General features: G+C 37.2%; 3 protein-coding genes across 3 annotated transcripts in view; 1 reads left to right on the forward strand and 2 right to left on the reverse strand.

Annotated features, from left to right (window-relative positions):
* Positions 1-2,662, forward strand: part of LOC134496677 (von Willebrand factor A domain-containing protein 5A-like) — a 43,721-nt gene extending 41,059 nt beyond the window's left edge. Inside the window, exons 14-17 of the mRNA XM_063302387.1 lie at positions 4-225; positions 1,484-1,611; positions 1,791-1,914; positions 2,154-2,662. Of these exons, the coding sequence (XP_063158457.1) occupies positions 4-225; positions 1,484-1,611; positions 1,791-1,914; positions 2,154-2,233 (554 nt within the window). The 3' untranslated portion in view covers positions 2,234-2,662. The remainder of the gene's footprint in view (positions 1-3; positions 226-1,483; positions 1,612-1,790; positions 1,915-2,153) is intronic.
* Positions 2,663-5,841: 3,179 nt separating this feature from the next.
* Positions 5,842-14,409, reverse strand: LOC134496678 (vomeronasal type-2 receptor 26-like). The gene is made up of 6 exons (XM_063302388.1): positions 14,165-14,409; positions 12,135-12,426; positions 10,234-11,091; positions 9,379-9,606; positions 8,426-8,552; positions 5,842-6,737 (listed from the first exon to the last, which is right to left on the reverse strand). The coding sequence occupies exons 1-6, from the start codon at positions 14,407-14,409 to the stop codon at positions 5,842-5,844; spliced, it is 2,646 nt and encodes an 881-aa protein (XP_063158458.1).
* Positions 14,410-18,783: 4,374 nt separating this feature from the next.
* LOC134496679 (vomeronasal type-2 receptor 26-like) lies at positions 18,784-24,359 on the reverse strand. The gene is made up of 5 exons (XM_063302390.1): positions 24,072-24,359; positions 22,346-23,203; positions 21,078-21,305; positions 20,226-20,352; positions 18,784-19,682 (listed from the first exon to the last, which is right to left on the reverse strand). The coding sequence occupies exons 1-5, from the start codon at positions 24,357-24,359 to the stop codon at positions 18,784-18,786; spliced, it is 2,400 nt and encodes a 799-aa protein (XP_063158460.1).
* Between the last annotated feature and the right edge of the window lie 556 nt (positions 24,360-24,915).

Here is a 24,915-nt window from a genome sequence, read left to right on the forward strand (position 1 = left end):
TAGTGGATATGAATGTTGATGTGGTCCATGAACGAGATTATTGTTTAGCCTTGCTGAATGAAGAACCTCCCAAGTGTGAAGATATTAAGACAAGACTTGTTGAATCATTAAATAAGCTTTATTCTTCAGCATCTGCCTTCTTTGCCAGTAGCATGTCAGGTTGGAGAAATGATTTGACCCCTGGAAATCTTGTTAATGCTCAGAGTACAACCTTTGATCAGCCAAGTAAGTTTGTATGCAGTGAATTGCAACAGTATATGCATTCAGTTAAACAGATTTAATTAGCAAAAATCATGTCTATCAAATTACAATGGACTGGATAGTTTGGTATGTAATCTCCTTGTTAAATTATTTGTTGTATTATTTTTTATTGAACAGCTTGACCTTGAAGGATAAGATAGATATGATGGATGGATGGATGGTTGGATAGATACTAGAGATACATACTTAATTGTTGTTGTTAGTTGCCGTCGAGTTGTTTACGACTCATGGCGACCCTATGTGTAACAGAACAAAATGCTGTTTGGTCTTGCACCATATGCCTGACCATTCCAAAGTTTGCATCCATTGTTGCTGTAATTGTATCAATCCATCGCATTGAAGGTCTTCCTCTTTTCCGCTGGCCCTTGACTTTACCAAACATGATGTCCTTTTCAAGCGATCGGTCTTTCCTGATGATGTGCCCAAAGTATGAGAGCCTAAGCCTAGTTATCTTCACCTCTAGGGAACATTCTGGTTGTATTTCTTCTAAAACTGATTTGTTTGTTCTTCTGGCAATCCATGGTATTTTCAATAATCTTCGCCAATACCACAATTCGAATGTATCAATTCTTCTGTCTTCCTTTTTTAATGTCCAACTTTCACAGGCATATGTGGCAATTGAGAAGACCATGGTGTGAGTCAGACACACCTTTGTTTTTAAACTGACATCTTTACTTCTGAAAACTTTAGTTAGGTCTTTGATGGCAGATGTCAGTCTACTCCCAAAAATATGCCAGTGAAAACCCTATGGAGATATTTAGTAGGAAGTAAATAAAAGTGCAAGACTAAAAGATAGTGATCTGTATCCATGACCCAAACTTGTGAGGTTGATCTTAACACTGGAACAGGTTCATATGGCTGTAAGTAGGTACACAGAGGAAATGTGCTCCGTTGACATATGCCTGAATGTGAAAGCTCAAGAACTGAGAAGTGAAAAAAGACGTGTTTAGCTAAAGATGTACTAGATCTCTATAATAAATCTGAAAAGTTTTTTTTTGCTTATCTGAGGGCTGAGTCATTCAGGTTTTCCCTGTAATTTCCAAGTGACTTATAATATGCCCCTCCAGCCTGGTTTAAAATAATGAACACCGTTTTAGCCTTGTCCGTGTTATTCCTTGAGTACTTTGTACTGTGATTTTCAGAGCAACCCAGAGAACAGGGGTGGAACACGCTATGCGTGTGAAGTCTGCTATGTTTTGACCGCTTCTTTATTTCCTTTTAGCCAGTGAATCGCTTCTTTTGAAAGTGGTCTCCTTGCAAAATGCAGATGGCTCCTGGACTTTGGATACCTGTTTGCTCAGCCTACTAGATCTGAATGAAGCAGAGACTTTGGCAAAGAAACCTCCCCAGGTAAGATATTCGGGAAACTTAGATATTCCCATAAGGATAGATTTCTCTGTCTTCATTCATAAAGACAGAAAGCATTTATTTGACATGGATAGCATCCCTATTTGTGGGAAAACTGACAGTGACTCTGACAGAGTGAGTAGGCATTATTCTGGGCAATTCTCCCTTGTGTACAATTTCAGGTAGCCCCAGCTGCATGGGCAACAGTTCTTGTCATTCTTTGGTTGCATGTTCATGCCACAGAGCAGAGGGATGTCTGGGAGTTATTGGAAGCAAAAGCCTTAGTATGGCTCCATGAGAATGCAGGTGAGTTGTGACCCAGAGCATCCATCCATCCATCTGTCCATCCATCCGTCCATCCATCTGTCCATCCATCCATCCATCTGTCCATCCATCTTATATAGTTGCCCACTTAACATGCGATTCATAGCAGCATGCACAATTAAAAACAATGAATAGAATTTGGGGAATAATGATGACAATGATGGATATATCAAGGAAGAGGAATACAGTGATATTACAATCTATCTCTCTCTTTTTTGCAGGTCTTGAACTAGCTCAGTGCATACAGATTGGCAATACTTTTCTGGGATGTGATATCAACCCTGCAGTTTTTGAGCTGTGAGATGTTCTCTCCTTCCTTAGTAAATCACTGGAACCTTTCACTCACTTTTTCTGCTGTTCTGTCAGACTTTTACATGTGCTAGAATGTTTGATCTTTTTCCTCAGAATAGCTGCAAATATAGATAGAGTTGAGGGAGAACCCAAATAGGTACAGAGGTGAATGCCAAAACGGTGCTCAAAATGCTGTGGAGAATTTCTTCCCAAATAGAATTACAGGTTAGATCAGGGTGATTGAAAAGAGAGAAATGCATGCATGGGCTTTCTATGTGAACATGAGGCAGCAACTACTGGTCTCTTCGAGGCCAAAGTATACCCTTGTAGTCATGCTTCTTCATCATGTGAATTGTAGGCAACATCATTATCAATCAGCATGTATTTTCTCTTTGGTATCTCCATTGGAACTGATTTAGACAAGGCCAGAAAGAAAGAGTAGAGGGTCATGATAGGAGTAAAAAAAATGATGCTGGAAAGGACTTAACAAAACCTGCTTCGCTGGTAATGCTCTTACTTTATGCTGAACATAAGGCACTGATGTGTAGGATCATATCTCTAGAAATCAGTACTTTAAGAAACACTCTAAGGTTTTATTTTTTCTACAAATATATGTTATATTTCTATAATAAGAGATATGAACATTCAACTTTGCCATTTTAGGTTCCTCCAGAGAAGTTTGGATCACAATTCTCTACATTCCAACCTGTATAGCCACTGGCCTCACTGGTGGGAAATACTAAGAATTATAATCCTAATAAATATAGAAGCACTGGCTCAAGCCAGTTTCAACAACCTCTTTTTGTTACTATCAAGTATCATAAGAGGAGCTAATGGTATTATTCCCTGTGTTACCTGGTCTTAATTTACACTCCAAACTGAACATAATTCATGTGATAAACTGATTGTTAATCTAAGTGAAACATAGCCCTAGGTTTCAATCATGCACACCCATGTAAATATAGGTAGCTGGATTCATCCAGACAAAATTTTTGTTGGGACTGGAATTTTCTTAGCTAATTTCTCTATTTTTCTCATGTTGTCTCCTCCTTCTCCTTGGGCAATGTCTACTACTACATTGCCCAAGCAATCTTCTTGCACATTCATATTCTTATATTTTATTATAACTGTATTATAATTCTAATTAAAAAACTATAGGCTTTGTGGATGCTTGCAAAAGAAAGTTTAGGCACCACTAGGCAAATTATATGTTTCACTAAATCTCTAAGAGAACTGAAGCTGACATGATGTCTGCATGGTACAAAATTAAACATGATATATTTTTGTAAATTTGAATTCATACTTATGGGATGAAGTTATAGGCTTCCATCAGGAATTTCTGAAACAAAAACTCAGAACGGATGAAAGCTGTCTTGTTGAAAATAGAAAATGTTATAGTTAAAATTAGCAGGAACTGAACTGTTCCAGTTTCAGTTTATTACTATCAAGGAACAGCTGAGGGAACTGACTTACAGAATGGTTGGTAAGTTGAATACAGTCATTCATTTACATTTTGTATAAAATGTAACTCAACATCAGTTTTAATGAGTTTTGAGAACCTTGGAAACTTGTATGCTTGTCTTAATAAAGTTAATACCATACTGTGACTTAGGGACTTATTCTGGTTATTAGTGCTTTGCATGTTCAGCAGGAAAAAAAACTGTCAGGTTAGTAGGGCAGATGTTTAGCATGGTGATATTAATGACAAAGTTGTGAATTTAATTGTTGAACAGATGAACAGTTTATGGTGATGAGTTTCTGGACTATTAGGCCATGGTCTAATTATCTGGAATCCTGACATTTCACCAGCAACCGTGGCTGACATCTTCAGAGGTATAGTGATCTACTCTGTAGTGCACTTAGCCTAGAAACTCATCACCATTGGATTGACACTGGCTGTGAAAGGCATTGATAGATGAAGAGTTTGATTTTTTAAAAAATCCTTACTTGGTTATCTCAATTTAAAAAAGAAATGAATAGGGAATGAATAGAATTTCCCTTGTCATGAGTACTGATGGCGAGCTGGAAGGGGCCTCTATCCAGGGGGGAAAATGCATGCATAGTACTGAGGAATTAAGCAGCCATTCAAAGAGACACAGATCAGACCCACCTTAACTTTTGGGGTTTATCTGCCTGGGTTTTTTCCATGCTTCTTCAGTTTGTTAGGATTTTGTTTTATGTAGCAGTAATAAACACTAGAGACCTACTCCTCGTCTCAGCATGATTTCTGACTGTTAGGACATCCCTCCTCAAAATAAAAGATGGTTTGTAATCTCACCTACTTTATAGACTTAGAGATCCACAGATTTCTAAATGAATTTCTATACAAACTTCAAATAGCAAATATGAGTTTCATGGAAACCATTTTTTAAAAAAGAAATGGAAGTACAAGCCTTTCTTTCCCCTGGATTAACAATTTTGAGGATTTATTAACTGTTTGGATAATATTGAGCAAAGCATGCAAAGGAAAAAATTAAACATATCTGGAACAAAAGGACAATTGGCCAATTGCAAATACAAGGAATTTCTGTGGAGAAGATGTGAAAGAGACCTCTTACTACTGTTACTTTTTGCTGTTGTTTGTTGTTGCTGAATGTTAAGAAATTCTCAATATTAGTTGCCAGTTAGGTATATATAACATGGAACGTTAGTTGCCTAGCTTCCTCACTTTGGTGGACTGCCATTCATTCTGTGATGGTGATGAAATTGGAACTAACCACAGGAGTGGACAAACCTAGTTCATGGCCTGTATCTCTTTTACATTCCCGAAAGCCATGTTTCTCCACCTTGACAATTTTAAGATGTGTGGACTTCAACACCCAGAATTCCCCAGCCAGCTGGAGTTGAAGTCCACACATCTTAAAGTTGTCAAGGTTGAGAAACACTGCCCCAAAGCAATACTGGAGTAGATGAGACCAACATTTTTAGCTAGTGGCAAAATGGAAGACTTAAGCCTTGAAGTATAGAAGAATCTTTTCACAAAAATCTCCCAGCTTTCCTGAAATCAGGCTAATTTTTCCATGGAAGGGCCAAAAGCCCAAATGGCTGAGTTTTGGGCCCAGGCACTTAGGTGGCATCATAATATAATCTATCAAATCTTCAAAGGCTCTTGGAGGCATTTTTTAAAAAATGCATATATCATAAAAATGTCCACTTCTGGCCTAGAATAATATGTCAAATCCATAGTACACAAATAATACATCTGTTAAGGATGCAAGTACAATTTCCTAGCATTTGTTAACCTGTTTTCTAGCACTTTGGAATCTGAGCAAACATGCAAAGCACAGCATAGCATGTGCCTTAAATATACCATGTTGGGTCTTCTGGGAATTGTAGTTCAGCAGTGTAGAGCTATAGGTACTCCACTTTATGAAAGGGAAGGGATTTTGAGGGGAACAAAGAGAGGGGCATTACAGATAAAGACTAGGCTTTACAGTCAGTGGGTAACATTTGCACAGTAGGAAACAAAATCACACTTTTGCATTCAGAGATTATTAGATGGTGCTGGTTGCCTACATACAAAGAAACTATAGTTCTAAAAATACCACCAGATTCAGATGTGGATATGGCCTATGACAAGATTACACAAAAGGAAAAAAAAGCTATTCATATTTTATTTTATTTTTTTACTATCCTTTCCCTTTTATTAAGCTGGGGCCTTAGCACAAGAATATAGCACTTAGGGAAACAGATGCCACCAAGTAATCCAGCACCGGATGATAAGATGGAGAAGATCTCCATGGCTACCATGTATTTCCCTCTTGTGCTCAAGTAGGTTGGCACAAACGACAGCCAAACACTGCAAAAGACCAACATGCTGAAAGCAATGAATTTGGATTCATTAAAACTAGCAGGTAACTTCCTAGCAAAAAAAGCAGCAGTGAAACTAATAATGGCCAAAACACCTAAATAACCCAGCACACAGCCAAACAAAAAAGTGGCTTGTTCATCACAAGCCATTATGATTTTCCCTTTCAATGAATGCATATCCATATGTGGGAATGGAGGGGAAATGCTTAGCCAAACTGTGCAAAATCCTGCTTGAATAAGAGAGAAGAAAAGGACAGTGAAGATTGCCAGTCTTTTTCCCATCCACTTTATCATCCAGGATCCTGGTTTAGTAATTGTGAATGCCATAACCACAGTGACTGTTTTAGCCAAAAGAGATGAGAGAGCAATGGAGAAGATGATGCCAAATGCTGTCTGCCGGGTAAGACAGGTCATCATTTTTGGCTCACCAATAAATAGCAAGGGGCAGAGAAAGCAAAGTAGCAGGGAGATGAGAAGGATGTAGGTGAGGTTTCTGTTGTTAGCTTTGATTATGGGAGTGTCCTGGTGCTTTAGAAAGAGTCCAGACACAAATGCTGTGATCAGAGCAAAAACAACAGCAGATGAAGCTAAAGTGATCCCCAGAGGTTCGTCATATGAAAGGTAACTTATAACCTTGGGAATGCATTGGTCTTGATCTAGATTTGAATATTGATCTTCTGGACAATTGACACAAACATCCTCATCTGAAAATGGGAAGAAAAAAAACATGAGACAGAGTTGTTAGTCTAAATATATGAATTGCAAGATGGAAAGAGCCTAAGATGGAAAGAGCTGCCTTGGTTAAGAACTTGGGCTTGATAGCCTGTGACAAGCCATTTTTAATTCTCAGGTGCCATCTGTATAGTGAGCTGCTAGAAAGAAAAAAATGAAAATGATCTGCTATATTTTCAGTTCTGTTGCTGGCAGTAATCCTTTCCCCTATCATTATACATCTTAGCTTTAATTTTTCATTCTACACTGAACATAGTAGAAATAGCCTATGTATATATATCCCCAAAATCTGTGTTCAGACCTTCCAGAAGCTTTGGAGATTGGCTCACTGCTACTGTTGATTTCTTCTCAGTGCATCTTATGTTTTGCTCAGTGGGGTTTTGTTTGTGTTCGTATGTCAAGGACCATCTGCATGAACTATACATATTACAACTGATCAGGACTGATTTTCACATACAAATTACAAATGGATGCTACAGTGAAAAGCATTTTCATTGGGCAGAAAGAATATCTACCCATCTATCATCTTGGAGGGAAGGTTCAACACACCACTATTATGTCCCCTCTGCCCTTGTCTAGATGGGGTTGCACATTTTGTTGTCCTGTCCTTTCTACCAGCCATGGTGTTGTGAATTAATCTCCCCCCTGGGCTGATGTGACAAAAATGCTTTATTTTTGTTAGGAGACAAATCTACAAAAATATCTAGGAAAATTGCTAGTGTTCAAATGTGATGGCCACGAAAGACATTGGGTTTATCTTTGCTAGGATTGTTTATAACTCTTTCTCTTAATATCATTTTCTTTTTCCCCTTCCCCATAAACTTTATGTTTATCTGATTGTACAGTGTTTGATCTTTTGGACTTTGACTGTAAATAAACCAAACTTTCAAGGAAAACCAATGATAAATGTTATGGTATGTTAAGGACTAACCAATTTATTATTGCTTCCTTGAATCTTATGGTGTTAAATTAATTGAAATAAATGTCTATTGAAGACATCCTGAAGAATCTGTCAGGAATAAGGGAAACGGCTGCTGAACTGAGATAGAAATAGCAGTGGGGATGGTGGTTGTGGGACAAAACTCCCCCTAAAAAGTATTACAGGCAGACAATAATCATCTGGAACAGTTCCAAAGTGCAGATTTTGAAAGAAGAGGGATGATCAACTACCTCTTCTGCCAAAAGTGTTGAATAAATAATAAAAAGATAGCTATGTTATGGGAGGGATACTCAACTTTTTTTTCTGAGAAATGTTCTTGAAGGGAAAGGACTGTTGTAATTTGACATTCCCAGTGCCATTTGCAGCCCCATTTCACTCTGGGATCATCATGAGATGCTATAAGGGGCTGTTGCCTATTTTTCTTAAGGAAGAAAAATAATCCTGTTAACTGACAGCCCACATTACCACTGAAAATAAAAATAATGTAGTGTAATTTTTTTTTCCAGAGAAAAACACATTCAGTGCAGAAATGGGATGAAAGGCCTTTGTAGCATGCAAACATTAAAAGGACAAAAAGAAACTGGACAAACTGGACTTTACTCCAGAGACTGCTAGTTTCAGACAACTGCAAAAAGTGTATCTGTCTGATACCCAGGGGGAATTTTTACCCACTCCAGATTGATAGTTTGCTAGATGTGAAATGAAGCTCAAATATTCTACCTTTCTGGTTTGAAATCTTCCCTTCTGGACATGGAGCACAATCATAACAACAAAATGGTTCTCCTTCCTTTGGCTTCTTGTGGTAACCAGGTTGGCAGTGGTCATTGCACAGAGAAATAGGCGTCACCTTCCCAGAAATATTAGTGGAGAATGTTTATGCACAACAACAATACATACTGACACTCCGAGTTCAGGCATTGGTGGTTAGAGAAGAATGCTGACAACTGTTGAACTTTGAACTGCCATTTGGTTTCAATGGCCATGGTGACTGGGGGGAAGTCATGAGAATAGAAGTCCCACACTTCTAAAAGACAACAGGTTGGGAAGGGCTGAAGTAGAAGACTGAGCTAAAAATTGCTTCTGAATATAACCTAACCTAATCCAATCTAAGATTTACCTTTCTAAGGGCAAATTCCTCTCCTGTCCCCACCACACCCCAAAGTAGACCTGTATCTCCTATTTTGGAGGTATGACCTGCATGGCTCTTAAACACTAGTCCATGGATCAAAAAAGGAACCAGTATGGTGTAATGTTTAACATGTTGGGCTAGAACCTGGGAGACCCAGGTGCTAGTCCATCCTCCACCACAGGGGCTCTCTGGATGACTGACCAATTTACTCTCAGTCCAACCTACCACACAGGTTTGTTATTGTGGAGAAAAATAGGAAGGAACACTATGTATGCCACACTGAGCTCTTGTTACAAAAGGTGGGATAGAAAAGTAATAAACAATTGCACTCTTGCAGCACCCTTAATGTATCGCATCTCACAGTGCTACACTCTTTCGATATATTATGAAATCCTAAAAAAAACCCCTCGTTATCTTAATATCTCTATCTTTTAAAGCTGAAACTTGCTAAATAACTGAAGAGTCAAATATAATATTATTTACTAACTGGAGTAATCTATATTCCAATGATCTTATGACTTCAAAGACATACGTTTGATTTCACCTGGTTAAATGTTTTCTGCCACACAATATGGGCATCCTGAATTGATAATTCTTTGCCTGGAGTAGCCTGAGGGTCCAGCCTTCCAACTCTGACTCTAGCAGAAGATTTGTTAGGGAAAGACACCCAGTTTGTAATGTCAAAGCCAGTTATTAATTCTCCATTCTCATCAAAGTGCACTGTTTCTTCAGCACTGTTATTAAATGAAATACTCTTTAGAAAAGGATGGAACTGTTTTGAAAGAAAAAGAGGGTAAGATTCAAAAGGACGAAGAGAAGATGTTGAAATGCTCAGAATGAGATTGCTAAACTACAGTTCTTCCGAGTTTAGATTGGGTCTAAATCCAGATCCAGCCCTTTAAGTGGTTAGATAGATGTCGTATCAAAAGTCAAATGAGTTTCCTTGAGAGGTTGTGTGTCTTTCTACTGATGGACCCTGTGTAGTACAAGAAATGAAGAAAACATACATTTAGCAATTTAAAAAAAAAATCTAAGTAGCAGTGATTGAGCTGTTGGCTTCCAGCTCTGCTTCCTCTTTTGGTTTTCTTATCTTCTTTTATGTAGCTGCAAACCCTTTTATGACATTATTTTTGAAAAGGAATATATAAAAGTAATGCAGGAATAAAATAGAATTATGATGGCTCTACAGAATGAAAAGAAGATTGCACACATGACATTGCTGACAAAGTCTCTGTGTAAAAGAGGAGAGGAACTCACCACAGTCTGCAATAGATGGTTATACCCCATACTTTCAACAGATGATCCTTGGATGAATCAGCAGTAGACAGACATGTATCTATAGAAAGTAATACAATTTTGCATACTGTGAAAACAAAGCAGGACATTGAGATGTCATTACCTGCCATGGCTGTAAATTCCACAAATCCGGGATCTTGCCAGCAGGCCATGATCTGTGTTTGGATCTAGATTCATGCATATTGTGCAGAGCATATGCAATGGTAAGGGCAGCATTATAAACATTGTAAGTATGGCCAGTCATGCTCATTTCAAAATAAGTGCTTGGAAGGTTTCCAAGTATCTCTTTTCCAGTGCAGCCTTCTTTGGTCTCCCCACCCTCTTGCGCAATAACGTTTTTGAATGAACAGTTGAAACTCTGCTCCCAGAAGTCTTTGACAAAGCCATCTTCCTTTGCCCAGGAGGGATTTATGCTTTGAAGAAATGTCCTGAATCCTAGGGGTTCACTGGAATGAAGAGACAAAGATATGGCCCCGTGGAAGGGTTGCATGTTACGATCTCCATTGAATGTACTGGATCTGAAATCCCACTGTGGTGTCAGAATCCACACCTTACCCATATATGAATCCAATATAGTCATGTGAAGTTTCCAGCTCATATTCAGCAGGGATGGAGGTGTACCATACACAATGAACACATTTGCATTGCTTCCCATAAGAGCTGAAAATATTTTTACCTCATTTGAGAACACATCCAGCATACTTTCTGCAAAAGTCCATTTTAATGTTTTTTCCACAAAGGCAAAACAGATGCCATTTGCAAAAATCATGGGTCCCAACGTCTGCAAAAACTTATCCCCATCATTGTCATCTACAGTGAAGAGCCCAACCCAAGTCCACCTGAAATGCAAAAGTAACTTGACAATCCCAGTGCGCTGATGGAATTCATCTGGAACCATTCGATACAAAGAAGAGAGTGATATTTTCTTATTCATACTGGAATCAAGGGAACCATAAACAAGCTAAAAGAATATATTTAAACATTTTTTGAAAGCAGCACATGATGTATATAGTAGGCCTGTTGATCAAATCTATTGCTAACCTATTTTAACTGCCTAGCTAATATTTTATATAAAACAAAGGCTATACTTTATGTCTTCAGGCTTGCATAATTGGATAATTTTCAGCAAAATTTTCTCATGTAGAGAGAATGATGCGAAACCTTTTCTCATCAGAATAGCAGGCAAGATAACAAGAGGTCCAGGCAAAAGCTAAATGTGAGTTCACTTAATTTACAATTGAATGATCTTAAAATTATCTCTCTTTAATGCGAACAATCTTCTGTGATGTATTTAATATTTTCTCTCTGCTATCATGGGAACAATTGTAATTTATTATGATGTATTTATTTATTACTTATATTATTTGTTGCTATTACTAGAGCCATTTTTAATGTTTAGATGTCTCTAGGGGACCCACTTGAAGTGCTTTGTGGAGCTGCATGTAGTCCTAAATCTCAGATCATGGACTTCTGACCTTCAAATCGGGGCTGAAGCTACAGTCACACACACACATTCCTGGAATGAGCATATAGCATATGTGAATGCAGACCCTGAAAAACATATGATATCTGATCATATAGCATGTTTTACTTTTATTAAACGATTTAGTTTCTGACATGACTAATTTTTCATACAGAAAACAATAGGACAGAATGCAAAGCTAAGGTTGGACTCAATCCAATATTGACATTTCTGAATTTTCTCTGAGTAAGCCTGGTTTGGGAACTGTTATTATAAAAAGAATGGTGGGAATGAAATAGTTATCCATGAATTTAATTCTGTCTTTTTCCACCATTCCTATGTATTTAAATCCTAATAGAGAAATAAATATCTCTCCTGATAAAATAACAGAATTCCTTCAATTTAAGGGCTGATATTCAAAGAATCAAACCAATCCCTCTAAATTATATATGCTCTCCCACTTACAATGAATAGCCTTTCATGATCAAACTGAGGAAAAATCCAGTTCACTTGAAATATTTGCTATCACATTTCACTCCTACCTGTGGGATCTTGTAGGTGTCTAAGACAATGGCCATATACAGAGTGGTCTCAGAACAAAATCCCCCAATGGTGGCTATCAGAGGGCTTTGGATATCACATCTATAGTTGGGCAAAAATCTATGCTGGGTGGAAAGAAGACTAAAGGTGCTCATAAAAGTCATTTGTGGATTGTTATAGCTGTCATAGATACGGAATCCCATTGTGGTGTTGGGTAAAATGGAAGGATTGTCATTGATTTCCTTTATAGCAAACACCAAGGCTAGGGCATGCTTGTAGTTCTTTGGCATCATACTGCAATAAAAGAGATTTCCAGTGTGATAGAAGTACAAAAAGCATTATCATCATCATGGTTGGCTGTAGCTTGGGGTGTAGCCTTTCTTCCTGAATAAATAGCAACTACCTTTCTGAAACAACTCTGAAGGAAAATACTCTATACTTCATAATGCCAATATAGCTATCTCCTACTCCCAAATGTCTGCTTTCAAAGTACAGTCTCGCTGTTGGTGCGTAACAGTGATTTCAAAAATCTATGTATATAATGATACAGTATTGGAGAAATTATTTAGGAAATGTGACATGTAATATTTTATAAGAATTTTAGACTTAGTAAAGCCATCTCGAATCAAACAATAGGAGTAGCCTGTGCCTAATTTTGTTAAAAATAAATTGTATTAAACATTTTAGAAAGAACATAAAAACTAATACAAACTAATAAGTAGAAGGAACATGAAAAGAAAAAAGAAAGAAAGAATGCAAAAAGAAAGAATAAAAAGAAACAGAAAGAAGTTTCCAATTTCCTCTGCAGCAAATTCAAGCATAATTACAAAAACAACTGTTACTCTGTGATTACAAAAAAAAGTTTATTGTTTTCTATTATCCAGTTTGTTTTTCTTATCATCAAAACTACAAATCACAGGTGCATTTCATTCCATTTCATGCAAAAAGTCTATAAGGGGTTTCCAGTCAACCATAAATGTAGATATTGTTTTTTTCTCTAATCAAGGAAGTCAATATAGCCATCTGTGCAAGTTCCATCATCTTCAACAGCCATTCCTCCATTGTGAATAGTATAGAACCTTTCCATTTTTGAGCATATAATAGTCTTGCTGGCCTGTGCCTAATTATATATAATAAATATGAATAACTATTTCTCATTTGTTGTAACTATTCTTACAACAACCCAAATATATCCATATTAGAAGGAAAGAAAATGCAGAGTTGAACCAACGGACGTCTTCATTTTTCAGCTTAGTCCTTAGCTTCTCCTATCATCCGCTTAAGCATGAATAAATGTGACCTGACTATTTCCTGAAATAAAAATCAAGGATGCTTAAAGAGTCCAAAGAATGCCATCTTCCCTCCCCCAGTTACTCCTTTTGGGGGAAGGAGGATAAATTAGCAGATTCTGCCAGGAGGAAAGGCTGCCAAACTTGTTTGTGCTTGTAGAAGCCTCTCCCTCCCCCCCCCCCATTTTTTGCTACTTAGCATCACCATTTCCAAGATAATTTTTTCCTCAGTTGTGGGGTACATTGCTAAAGGTGAAAGGACTGGGGATGAGAATGTATTAAATTAATATATTATCTAATATAATTTATTAAATGAGAGCCAATTTGGTCTAGTGGTTAAGGTGCTGGGCTAGAAACTGGGAGACTGAGAGTTCTAGTCCCACCTTAGGCATGAAAGCCGGCTGGGTGACTATGGACATGTCATGCTCTCTCAGCCCAACTCACCTTGCAGGGTTGCTGTTGTGGGGAAAAGAGGAGGAGGAAGGAATATTTGTTATGTTCACTGCCTTGAGTTATTATAAAAACAATAAAGATGGGATAAAAATAAAATAAAGTAAAATAAAATAAATAAAATAAAATAAAATAAAATAAAATAAGGAACAAACGAACCCCAGGAAACTATTTGTGCCTATCCCAATTCTGCTCATAAGATTGCAAGTAGGGACACTTCAAATTCTTGTCCAGCCCTGTTCCCAATCAATAAAGTCTAAACAAAAGGATTATGGGAGGAGAGAATTCCTTACATGGCTTCCTTGATCAACACAGGAGAGGGTTCTTCTCTGAAATTAGTTGGGAAACGCAGATAAAAGATTTGGGAAGTGATTTCTCCAATGGCTAGGTCTCCTGGCTGGTAAAACTCATGCAAAATGGGAAGTGGGTCACTTACACTGCACTTGGTGGAATAAGACTTTGTACTGGAATGAATGGATTGCAGTTTGCACACAGTACGAGGCAGCAACCCAAGCAGGACCATCAAAAGCATCATCATCTTGAGGATAAAACTTGCTTCCCAGATCCCTGTTTTCTCTTTCCCATCAACTGTATTTTACTTCTAATGCAATGGTGATTAAAGCTACTGCTTTGATGAATAGTGACACCCTTGTTTGCAGCCTGATTTATAAGGGGATGGTTGCAGTGGTTTTAATGTTTCTTAATATTATATTTCCTTGGCATATCGTTTCACGACCTCACACAACTTCTTGTTACTAAAAGTCCTGAAGACCAAAATGACAGAGTCCTATTTGCTGCAGGTCCTTTCCAGCCTTCCTTAGATATACTCTGGCTTTTTCTTTATTTTATCATCCAGATTTTCACAGGATCTTGACTGGCAGGGAAATTCCTTAGAGAAGTACAGTTAATTACAGTGCTTTCCTTACTGACATTACTGTAGCACTAGGCACATCAGAATCTGTAGAGAGTCCTACTTCTCCATCCTCAGAAATCCCAACCAGACTTTTGAATCTTAATTGAGCCAGGTTCTCTCTCCTGAAAGCCAGGTGCATAAATTATAAATTCATGTATTATGGTAATTACAGTCTGAAGACTAGTTTGGAAAACCGTGACTAAGAAGGAGAACTTAGGTTCTTCATATATTTATGAGGATTTATTATAGCAGATACCATTCTTTTCATGTCCCTTCAGTGAGAAATTTGGAGCAGCTGGCTGGGGAGGGCAGACTACCTTTTTGTCTATATTTTCATATTTTTCCTTAAGCCTCTGCAAGCCACCAGGGGCTTAATGGTAATGCAGGGGCATCAATTGTGGGGGAGGGGATTTTTAGCCCTCTTTTGCAGGACCAAGATGCCTTTGGTTGGTGGTTGAAGTGTGTATTTCTGATAGTGGGAATCTAACCTGAGCAATGATCCACAAACTATAAGATAAAGGGCATTTATTGTAGGGTTATTATGCAGAAGGCAGGAAACGTTATATGGTCAGGCAAAGACTAGCACCTAGCTAACTAGGCCCTACCAGGAGGAGAATGTTTATGTGCTCTACGTGTGTGTGTGTGCCTGGGAAAAATAGCAGAAGGAAAAGGCCTCAGATTAGCAATCTTATAAAACAAAGAGCAAGCAGAGTGATTGACAAAGAGGTGGTGCAGAATAAATCCTTAATTCTCCATCAGCACCTAATGCCCCTTGCTCGTCAGTAGTTCATTATGTGCTAAAGAGTCACTGTCAACTGGACTGGAATCTTCAACACATTTAAAAAGTAAAATAAATGTAGTTAGCCCACCAGAACACCTCTTTGACCTGTAATTTCTTTAAAAATATCCCTTAAGGAATCCTTCTTTTTTGTCAGTGAATTGCCACCAAAATTATTGTAATATTGGAGGACTCCAGGAGCTGCAAAAAAGAGATGAGCTTTGGGATTACAGGATGGTCTGTAGGGTGCTTCCTGCTGTGGTAGAAAATCAGGAACTGTACTTGGAGAGACTTTGGTTCTTTCAAAACACTAATTCAGTTAAAAGTGTGGCAGGTTTTCACTCATTTATACCTCTTTATGTCAATATTTTGCATGGCATCTGAAAGAGTCTCTTTGTGTAAGGACTGCACATGAGATTCAGGAACTTGTCATATGGAGGGCCACTATGAAGGACATTTTAGATATTCTACTAAATGTTATGAATTAAGGTTGGAAGTCTCAAGTAGACATGATTCCACTTCTCCTTGCAGGTGCACTGAATGTAATAAAGCTTTATCAGTAAAGGCCTCTTTTATTAATTTTTGTTCCATTTCCAGTCAGTCAGCATTCTGTGGCCATTGATGGGAGTCAGTGCAACATAGTGGTTAAGATGTCCTTCTGGGACCAGGGATGCCCAGGTTCAAATCCCAACTCAATGAGGACTTGAAGCCACTCATTATCTCTCAGTCCAACTCACCTCATATGACTCTTGTGGGGTAAAATGAGGGAAGACCCCCTCATTTGTGAGCTACCCTAAGCTTCCAGAGGAAAAATAGGATATACATGTATCATCAACAATAACAATAAGAGAGTTTTGGAATATACAGTCCCTTAGATTTCCTTTATGTTTCTGGAAATTCAGGGGCTTTGATACAATCAGTCTGAATGAGAATGAATAATGGAATAAACTGAGAGAAACATTTTCCTAGTTCTGTTTGCATTTGAGAAATAATTTGAAAATTGAATTCATGTTTATTAAGAGATATTACAGTCCTGCCTATGTTAAGGATGCTACAGTATATACCTGCAACTTCTATTCAGTTTTAGGGGATCTTTTGCAGAACTATGCTGAATGTAGTCTAGTATAGTGTCCAGTAGCTGAGAGACAAGTAACAAGAAAATAAAGACAAAACAAATTTAATTTCTCCAAATTATTTTTAAATAAGTTCCTCTAAAATTGACATAAACCCAATTATAAAAATTGACAGAAAAATCAATTTCCTGCAAATCAGTTCATTCTCAATCCACTCATTTTCCATTTGCTAAGCAACATTTCTCCATGTCTGTTTCTTCTGGATCATAACCCAATTATACACACACACACACACACACACACACACGTGAAGCCCAGGATCACTAGATAGCTATCTTTAAAAAAAATCTGATTTTTTTTGCACACATACCATAATGAAAGACAAGTATTTGTTGTTGCAGAAGGCACAATTATTTTATTTATTTGAACCATCTTTTTCAAATATCACCCAATGTGCTATAACACAAATCAGATAAAAGCCACAAGAATGTAATCCTGAACAGTGTAATCACTGTCCCAGAGGGCAATTGCTTGGAGAGGGTGGGTCTGTAGACCTGTCAAAAGTGGAATGAAGGGCTTGGTGATTTTGAAGATTTTGAAAAGTCTTCTGGCCTTTTGACAGCTACCATTTGTTGGAGAAAATGTCAGCAAGACAGATTATTCTAATAGCAAGACATTTTTAATTAAACAATGCTAGTGTCATGGTCTCTGTTCCAATGTTAATGTAAGCATTGTAACTGTTTCCCATGCCATGGTGCTGATGCGTGTTATTGTCTGGGAGGGCGCTGCTTTGCTACCTTGTACCAGGCTGTGCTGGATGCAGTCAGTAAGAAGGAATGTATGTTTGGGTTATTAGGCTCGTTCAAGGACTTTTCCCGCAGACTGGCAAGATTCGTTAGGAGCACCTGTGGACATGGATTTTGATGATCTAAGAGGGAGGGGTTTTGTTTTGTTGGGGATAATATTTTGAATTTTCCCATACTTTTGTTATTCTCAGCTTTGCTTGTGATCCTGCATGCTATTCTTTAATAAATCAGATATCCTTGAAATCATCCTTGTGAGTCTGATGATGTTTTAGAATAGGCAATCATTACAGCTAGGCTATCTTAACTTAACTTGGGTAATTAGAGGTGGGTTGGACCAATTAACAGGAGTTAGTCAGATACTACAACAAATGAGCATCAAATCTGCATAATATAATTCCCTAATCCTTTATAACTGTTCCCCCATTTCATTAAAAAACATATAAAAGAAATGATTAGCTTCCCTCCCTTTATATTTTTTAGTAAACATTGTATATACTTGTTTTCTTTTCCCAGAAAATCTGAGTAGTTTCTCAGGGAGAGCTGAAAAGCCATCAAGCCACTTTTTTTTCAGTTCAGTTCAGTTGTATATCTTGCAGCTGGCTTATTGGATATTTACACTATTAGTTGATCTAGAGAATTAAAACAAAACACATTTTCAGATTTAATTGTCTTCGGTATATAATCATTTGAAGAAATTTTAGATTATTTAGCTAGGTTTTTTTTTTTTTTTGCTAAAATGTGCCAAAAGTATTCTAACATTGTAGGCATCGTATAACTAATGATATTTCTGGGTAAATATTCTTTTCCTGGCAAACTCAGCTCTAATTAGATCCATATCCAAATAAATAAATTGATAGTGAAATCAATGCATCTAAGAATACATTAATGCTACTTCATTTATATGTTAGGACTAATGTATCTTGTTTCTTACCTTACTTTTGAAACTGATTACAAGAATGACAGTTATCAAAAGTGGAAAAAGAAGCAGATTTGTGTACCTTCACTAAAAAAGGAACACATCCAGCCTTTTACATCAAAAAAGTGGGGAAAAAAACAGAAAAGGCTTTTGCCAGCACCCTAAAGTACCTATATATATGTGTGTGTTTTATTTAAAAGTACTTGATGGAATATGTCTGCTGTAACCTTAACCTTCTATCATATAAGTACTATTTAAAAACTGAGTTTTCAGATTCTTGTTTCTTGGGTTAAATGTTTCCAGTCTAAACTGAAAATTTAGGGTAAAAATAATCAGAAGAAAATAGCCTGCTTCCTAGATGTTTTCTTTTCTTTTACTTTCTTTTAGTTTTAGTTTTATTTTTGCTTCTGTTTTTGTTTTTTAGAGCTACCTCTTCCTTATTAGTTGCTCCTTGTTGTTCAGTTCAGGCCTGAATACAATTATGTAGCATTTAGGGAAAAAGATGCAACTCAACAACCCAGCACTCGAAGTTAAAATAGAGAAGACCTCCACAGCCACCACATATTTTCCTTTGGCGCTCAGGTACATTGGAACAAAAGACAACCAAACACTGCAAAAGACCAACATGCTGAAGGTGATAAATTTGGCTTCATTGAAACTGTCAGGTAGCTTCCTGGCAAAGAAAGCCACAGCGAAGCTGACCATGGCCAGGAAGCTCATGTAGCCCAAGACAAGGCAAAACATGGTAGCTGAGCCCTCATTACATTCCAGGATGATTTCCTGATGGAGAGAGTGTAAATCCCTATCTGGGAATGGTGGGGACGTAAACAGCCAAAGAGAACAAATGCACACTTGGATAGAGGAGCAGGAAAGGACAATGGTATCTCCCAACCTTCTCCCTACCCATTTCCTCATCTTGGACCCAGGCTTGGTAGCCACAAAGGCCAGAACGACAGTAATTGTTTTAGCCAAAACACTGGAAACGGCCAAAGAGAAGACAATGCCAAAGGCTGTTTGTCGGAGAAGACATGTGGCAGGTGCTGGTTTTCCAATGAAGAGGAGAGAGCAGAGGAAGCAAAGGAAAAGAGAGTAGAGAAGAGTGTAGGTGAGGCTTCGGTTGTTTGCTCTGACTATAGGAGTGTCCTGGTGTTTCCAGAAAGTTCTAAGTACCCAAAGTGCTGTCAGAGCAAAAGCAATAGAAGAGAAAGCTAAAGTGATTCCCAAAGGATCTTCACAGGAGAGATAGCTTAGACCCTTGGGAATACATTGAGTTTGGTTGAGATCTGAATATTGATCTTCTGGGCAGTCATTGCAGAAATCCATATCTGGAAAGAAAAAAAAAATCTAGTAGAATAGTGGGGGCTTGAAAGAAAATTTTGATTTGATTTTCATTCATCTTCATTTTTGGATATTTCTAACTTTATTTTCTTTCTGAATTGATATTTTGATTTCCTGCTTTTCTTCTAAGAGGTATACTTGTGATATAGTTTGTTCTCCAACCATTTATCCTTATAACAACTTTATAAGCTAGGTAGTTTGAGAGAACACGATTGGCCCAATAAATGTCATTGTAGAATTGAAAATAAAACTAGGTTTTTCTGGTCATAGTCTCACACCCCACTTGCTATGCTGTGGGCTCCCTGGAAGCAGAGTAGTGTTATTTATGGATTTTTGCATGTCTTGGCAATCACAGATGCTAAGACTGAAAACTGAAAAATTGAGTATGTAGAAGTATTTTTTTTTCTGATATGCATGCTCAACATATCAACATTTTTTGAAGCATATGATATTTTTGCAGAACTCCTTTCTGTTTTCATGGGAATTTCAACTATACATGGAGCCTTACTTTTGAAATCCCTGTCACTTACCTTTGTAGAAGGAAACTTTTCCTTCTGAACATGGAATACAAACATAACAGCAAAATGGTTCCCCTTCTTTGTTTCCCCTGGTGTTACCAGGTTGGCAGTGGTCATTACACAGAGAAATGGGTGGCTCCTATCAAAAAGCATAAATACAGTTTTAGAATTGGGAAAAAATGTTTTGAAAGTTATGGTTTTAGAAGATGAAAAGGGGACTTTATCAAAACTATCCTTGGCTTCCTATTTGCTACCAACCTCAGTTCAATCTCTAGGAACAAAGTAAATGATCAGTTAATGAGTGCTATGACTGGTACAACATATCAGTTATTAGCCACTTGGAAACTGATACAGAGTTCCAAGAATTTAGCAGATTAAAGTGATCAAAAAATAATCATCGATAATGCTAAGTCCAGACTAGGTCCTTCAAAAGGAATCAAATCCCATCCAAAACTGTTTTTGATCTATTTATTCAGCTTAGCTAGTTCCTCTTCTGAAAACATCTCCAACTGCTGTTTGTTTCAAATAATTTAAAAACACTATTAGGTGTCCAAGACTTCTATAGCGTTTTTGATCTAGGGGGATCCCAAGTCTAGCAAAGCCGGAAGGATTTTACAGTCCATAGTTTCAAAAGCTATGCCACCTTCTAAAGAAATAGCGGTTCTCACTAGTACACATAATGAATTCTTGCTGATGCAAACATTACTATAAGTCATTTATCAGGATAACCAGGATTGTTTCCACCAAAAAACTAAGTCTGAAAGTGGATTGGCATGGATTAATATAATTACTATTTTCCCAAACGATCATATACATTTCCCACTGGTAATTGTGAATTAAGAGTATTGGTTTTTCTCCCCTTACCTGGTCAAATCTTCTATGCCACACAATTCTTTCATCTTGAATTGATAACTTTTTGCTATGAGGTGCATGTGGATCCATTCTTCCAACTTTGACTCGAACAAAAGTTTTATTTGGGAAGGTTACCCAATTTGTGATGTCAAAATCTATTAGTAATTCTCCATTTGCGTCAAAACGCACTGTTTCTCCAGCACTATTGTTGAATGAGATACTTTTTAGAAAAGGATGGACCTATCTTTTAAAAAAGGGAACAAGAAGTTATTGTATCTCATTCATAATGAAACTGATATGCATTTATTGCAGAGCAATTTATATTGTTTAATATGACTGGAAGGAGCTATCCTCAGGCTCAATTGAACCTCAGCAACTGAAAGCCTGAGGGGTTAAATTGATCATAGCCTTGTTGGGAAATTGAAAAAAAGCATCCCAGAAAGTGGTAGTGGCAAAGAACGTTTGTATTATTAAACTTCTTTATTAAATTTCAAAAATATTACAATTAACATTTCTTTAAATATTAGTAATTTGTAATATTATATAAAAGCAAATTAGCAATATCACTAAATACTAAATTACAAAAAGAAAACTATACAGTAAAAATAAAATAAAAAGAAATAAACTAGGAAGTCTATACTAAACTACTAGAGAAGAAAAAAAAAGTCAAAGAGGAAAAAATCCTAGGAAATAGCTTAAAAAGTTCCATAACTACCTACAAACTAGAAACAAAAACAACCAAGCACCTGAACTGTATTTAATTCTATAACTATGTAGTCTGATCAGACTATTAAAATTATATCATTTATTTCAATTTTGTCAATGTATGGTTCAGAAGTGTCCACAGGGTATGATAAAAAAAGACAAGATGGTATACACATGACACACATAACTAGTGGGCTCCTGGCCTGATTCCATTGTTAAACAATGAAATAGATCTAGGTACCATATGGAATCATCTTGTCTGGTCTTGCCTCTCCTTTGGTGCAAAGCCTCTGTATTGTGGCCAGGGTAGCTACATGGGTGTGTCCAGTTTGTTACCAGGAATCAAGATCAACTTGAGAGAGATTCCTCTTTATTATTATTATTATTATTATTATTATTATTATTATTATTATTTATGTATAAATGGTATTGTATTGTTTTATTGTATTTTAACTAATATTTTGTTCCTGTTTTATTGTAAACTGCCCAGAGTCACTCTCTGAGTGAAATGGGTGGTGACTGAATTTGATAAATAAATAAATAAAAATTAAGCTGGGCTTTTAAGGTAACATTACCTGCCATGGCTGCATGCTCAAATCCTTCAATTTTTTTTGAGCAACCTTTGATCTAAATTTTGGTCTAGATTCATTTATAATGTATAAAGCATGTGCAACAGCATAGGAAGCATTGTAGACATTATAGCTGTGTCCAGTCATTCTCATTTCAAAGAAAGTCCCTGGAAGACTCTCCAACTTTTCTTCTCCTGTGCAAATTTTCTTCGGCTTCTCTTCTGTAATTGTACTGTAATTTTTAATTGAACAACTGAAAGCATTTTCCCAAAAGTCCTGGATAAAGCCATCTTCTTTTTCCCATGAAGGATTTACATTCTCAAGGAATGGTTTAAATCCTGGTATTTCATTTGAATGAACTGAGAATGATATAGCACCCTGGAAGGGTTGAATATCCCAGTTCTTTTGATAGGCACTTAATCGGAAATCCCACTGTTCAGTCACAATCCACACTTTGCCTAGATCTGAATCAAAGACTGCCATGTGAAGATACCAGCTCAAATTTAGCATGGAAGGAGGTGCACCATGGACAATAAAAACATTTGCTTTGCTTTCCATGAGTGAAGGAAATTTGTCCAAGTCATCTAAAAACAACTCTAACATTTCAGCAACATATGTCCATTTGGGTGTTCTTTTGATAAAGGCAGAACAGATGCTATTTGCAGAAAGCATCGGAACCAATGTTTGGAAAAACCTTTCTCCATTGTCATCATCCACTGCAAAGAGTCCAACCCAAGTCCATCTGAAATGTATCAGTAAGTGGACAATCCCGGAGTATTGTTGAATTTCATTTGGAACCATTTGGTACAAAGAAGAAAGCAGTGTTGTGCTATTCATTCCTGAGACAAAAGATCCATAGGTAATCTAAAAACAGTTGTTCAGGATGTTTTTAAACAGAATAGTGATTGTACGATTGTTGCATTTTTAAAAGCACTTCTGAACATGCATTGCTTTTGCTAGACATTTCTGAGAGTGAAGTGATATTTTCAGCTTAAATCTTGAAAAAACTTCAGAGTGATACAAAGCTTGAATTTTAAGATGAATTTGTTTTAGTTTGGCACCCAAGTCATTTGATTCCAGGAGCAGAGAATTTAGAGATTTTGAGGTCACCTAAATTATCCCTTGCTCAATTAAGGATCTACAATCCTAGGTTGAATTACAGCAACCCTGTAGTTAGCAATATATTCTCTGCCTGAATACTCATTTGAAGATGTCCCCATCACTTTCCAAGAAAGTCTGATTTGCTTTCAGACATCACTGTGCACAAGCTAACAAAAATCACATTCTTGCAATTTCCACTCAGGAAATCACCCTTGGGAACTGCAGGGATCAAATCTGCTGCATTTCATGTACTGTACTTGAAAACATCACCAACAACAATGGGCTTTTTCCTCTTGTCTCTCTTTCACACACAGAGAGACACACAGAGACACAGTCGCATGCATGTAAGAAACAGCCACATGAAGAAGCATTTCCTTTGCCTTCTTCAATTGCGCTGCTCAAAGACAGATTAACCACTTCTTATGCTGTCTCTGAGAACTAACCTTGAAATATTATAGTTTGGGGTAACTCCTTTAAGTGCCATTTTATTTTCCTCTTTGATTGTATTTGGGTACATTTTGTCAATATTATTTTTTCGTTCTTCATTATCTATCATCTATGACCATGACATTTTTAATTAGAAGCTTTTATTACAGTGGTTGCACGTTCCCTGTTCCGCACCCAACGCTACCTGTGGAATTTTGTAAATGGTTAAAATTGTGGCCAGATAGCAAGAGGTTTCAGAGTCAAGTCCCCCGATGACAGCTATCAAACGGTCTTCAACATCACACTTGTAGTTGGGGACAAATCTCTTTTTTGCAGAAAGCAGGCGCAGGGCAGTGTTATACGTGAGCTGTCCGTTGTAGGAGTTGTCAAAGATGTTAAAACCCAGCGTGACATTAGGAAGAAGCATGGAATTCTCATTGATCTCTTTTATGGCAAATACAAGAGCCAGGATATGCTGGTAGTTTTTTGGCATCACACTGCAAAGTTACATTAGGTACTTTTATTTTTCCAAAAAAGAAACATGTTACATTCTTTACCAAAATGCAAGCAAAACATCTTGTGTCAGTACAACGACTAACAAATTTAGAATGGCTTGACTTTAGTGCATGAAAGAAAACATCATATTCTGAAAAAAGTAAAGCCTAATTGGGTTGTGTGTATTCTCCACAAGTGAGGGCTAAGAGATGACAAACTGCCCAGAATCTCCTCATGTATAACGTATCTTATAATCTGACATAAGCCTTTCATATATTGGATTTCAAGCTGTGAAGCAGGGAGCCTGCTCTACACGTGCTGGTTTAGTTCCCATTCAAGTTAGAATCACATTCATATAGGATTTAAATTCTGCTAAGTGGCTACATATGTAGGGAAGTTTCCTCATTTGAAAAATTCTGCTCAATGGATTGAGAATGGTATGAAATGAAATGGAGGAGGCCACAGAAGCAAGTTTATTCCTGATTCTTTTCCTGAAACTGTGGGATACCCATAAAATTGCATGAGAAGCAATTAAATCTAAAACAAACACAATA

Source organism: Candoia aspera, chromosome 4, assembly GCF_035149785.1.
Source record: "Candoia aspera isolate rCanAsp1 chromosome 4, rCanAsp1.hap2, whole genome shotgun sequence".
Classification (NCBI taxonomy): Eukaryota; Metazoa; Chordata; class Lepidosauria; order Squamata; family Boidae; genus Candoia; species Candoia aspera.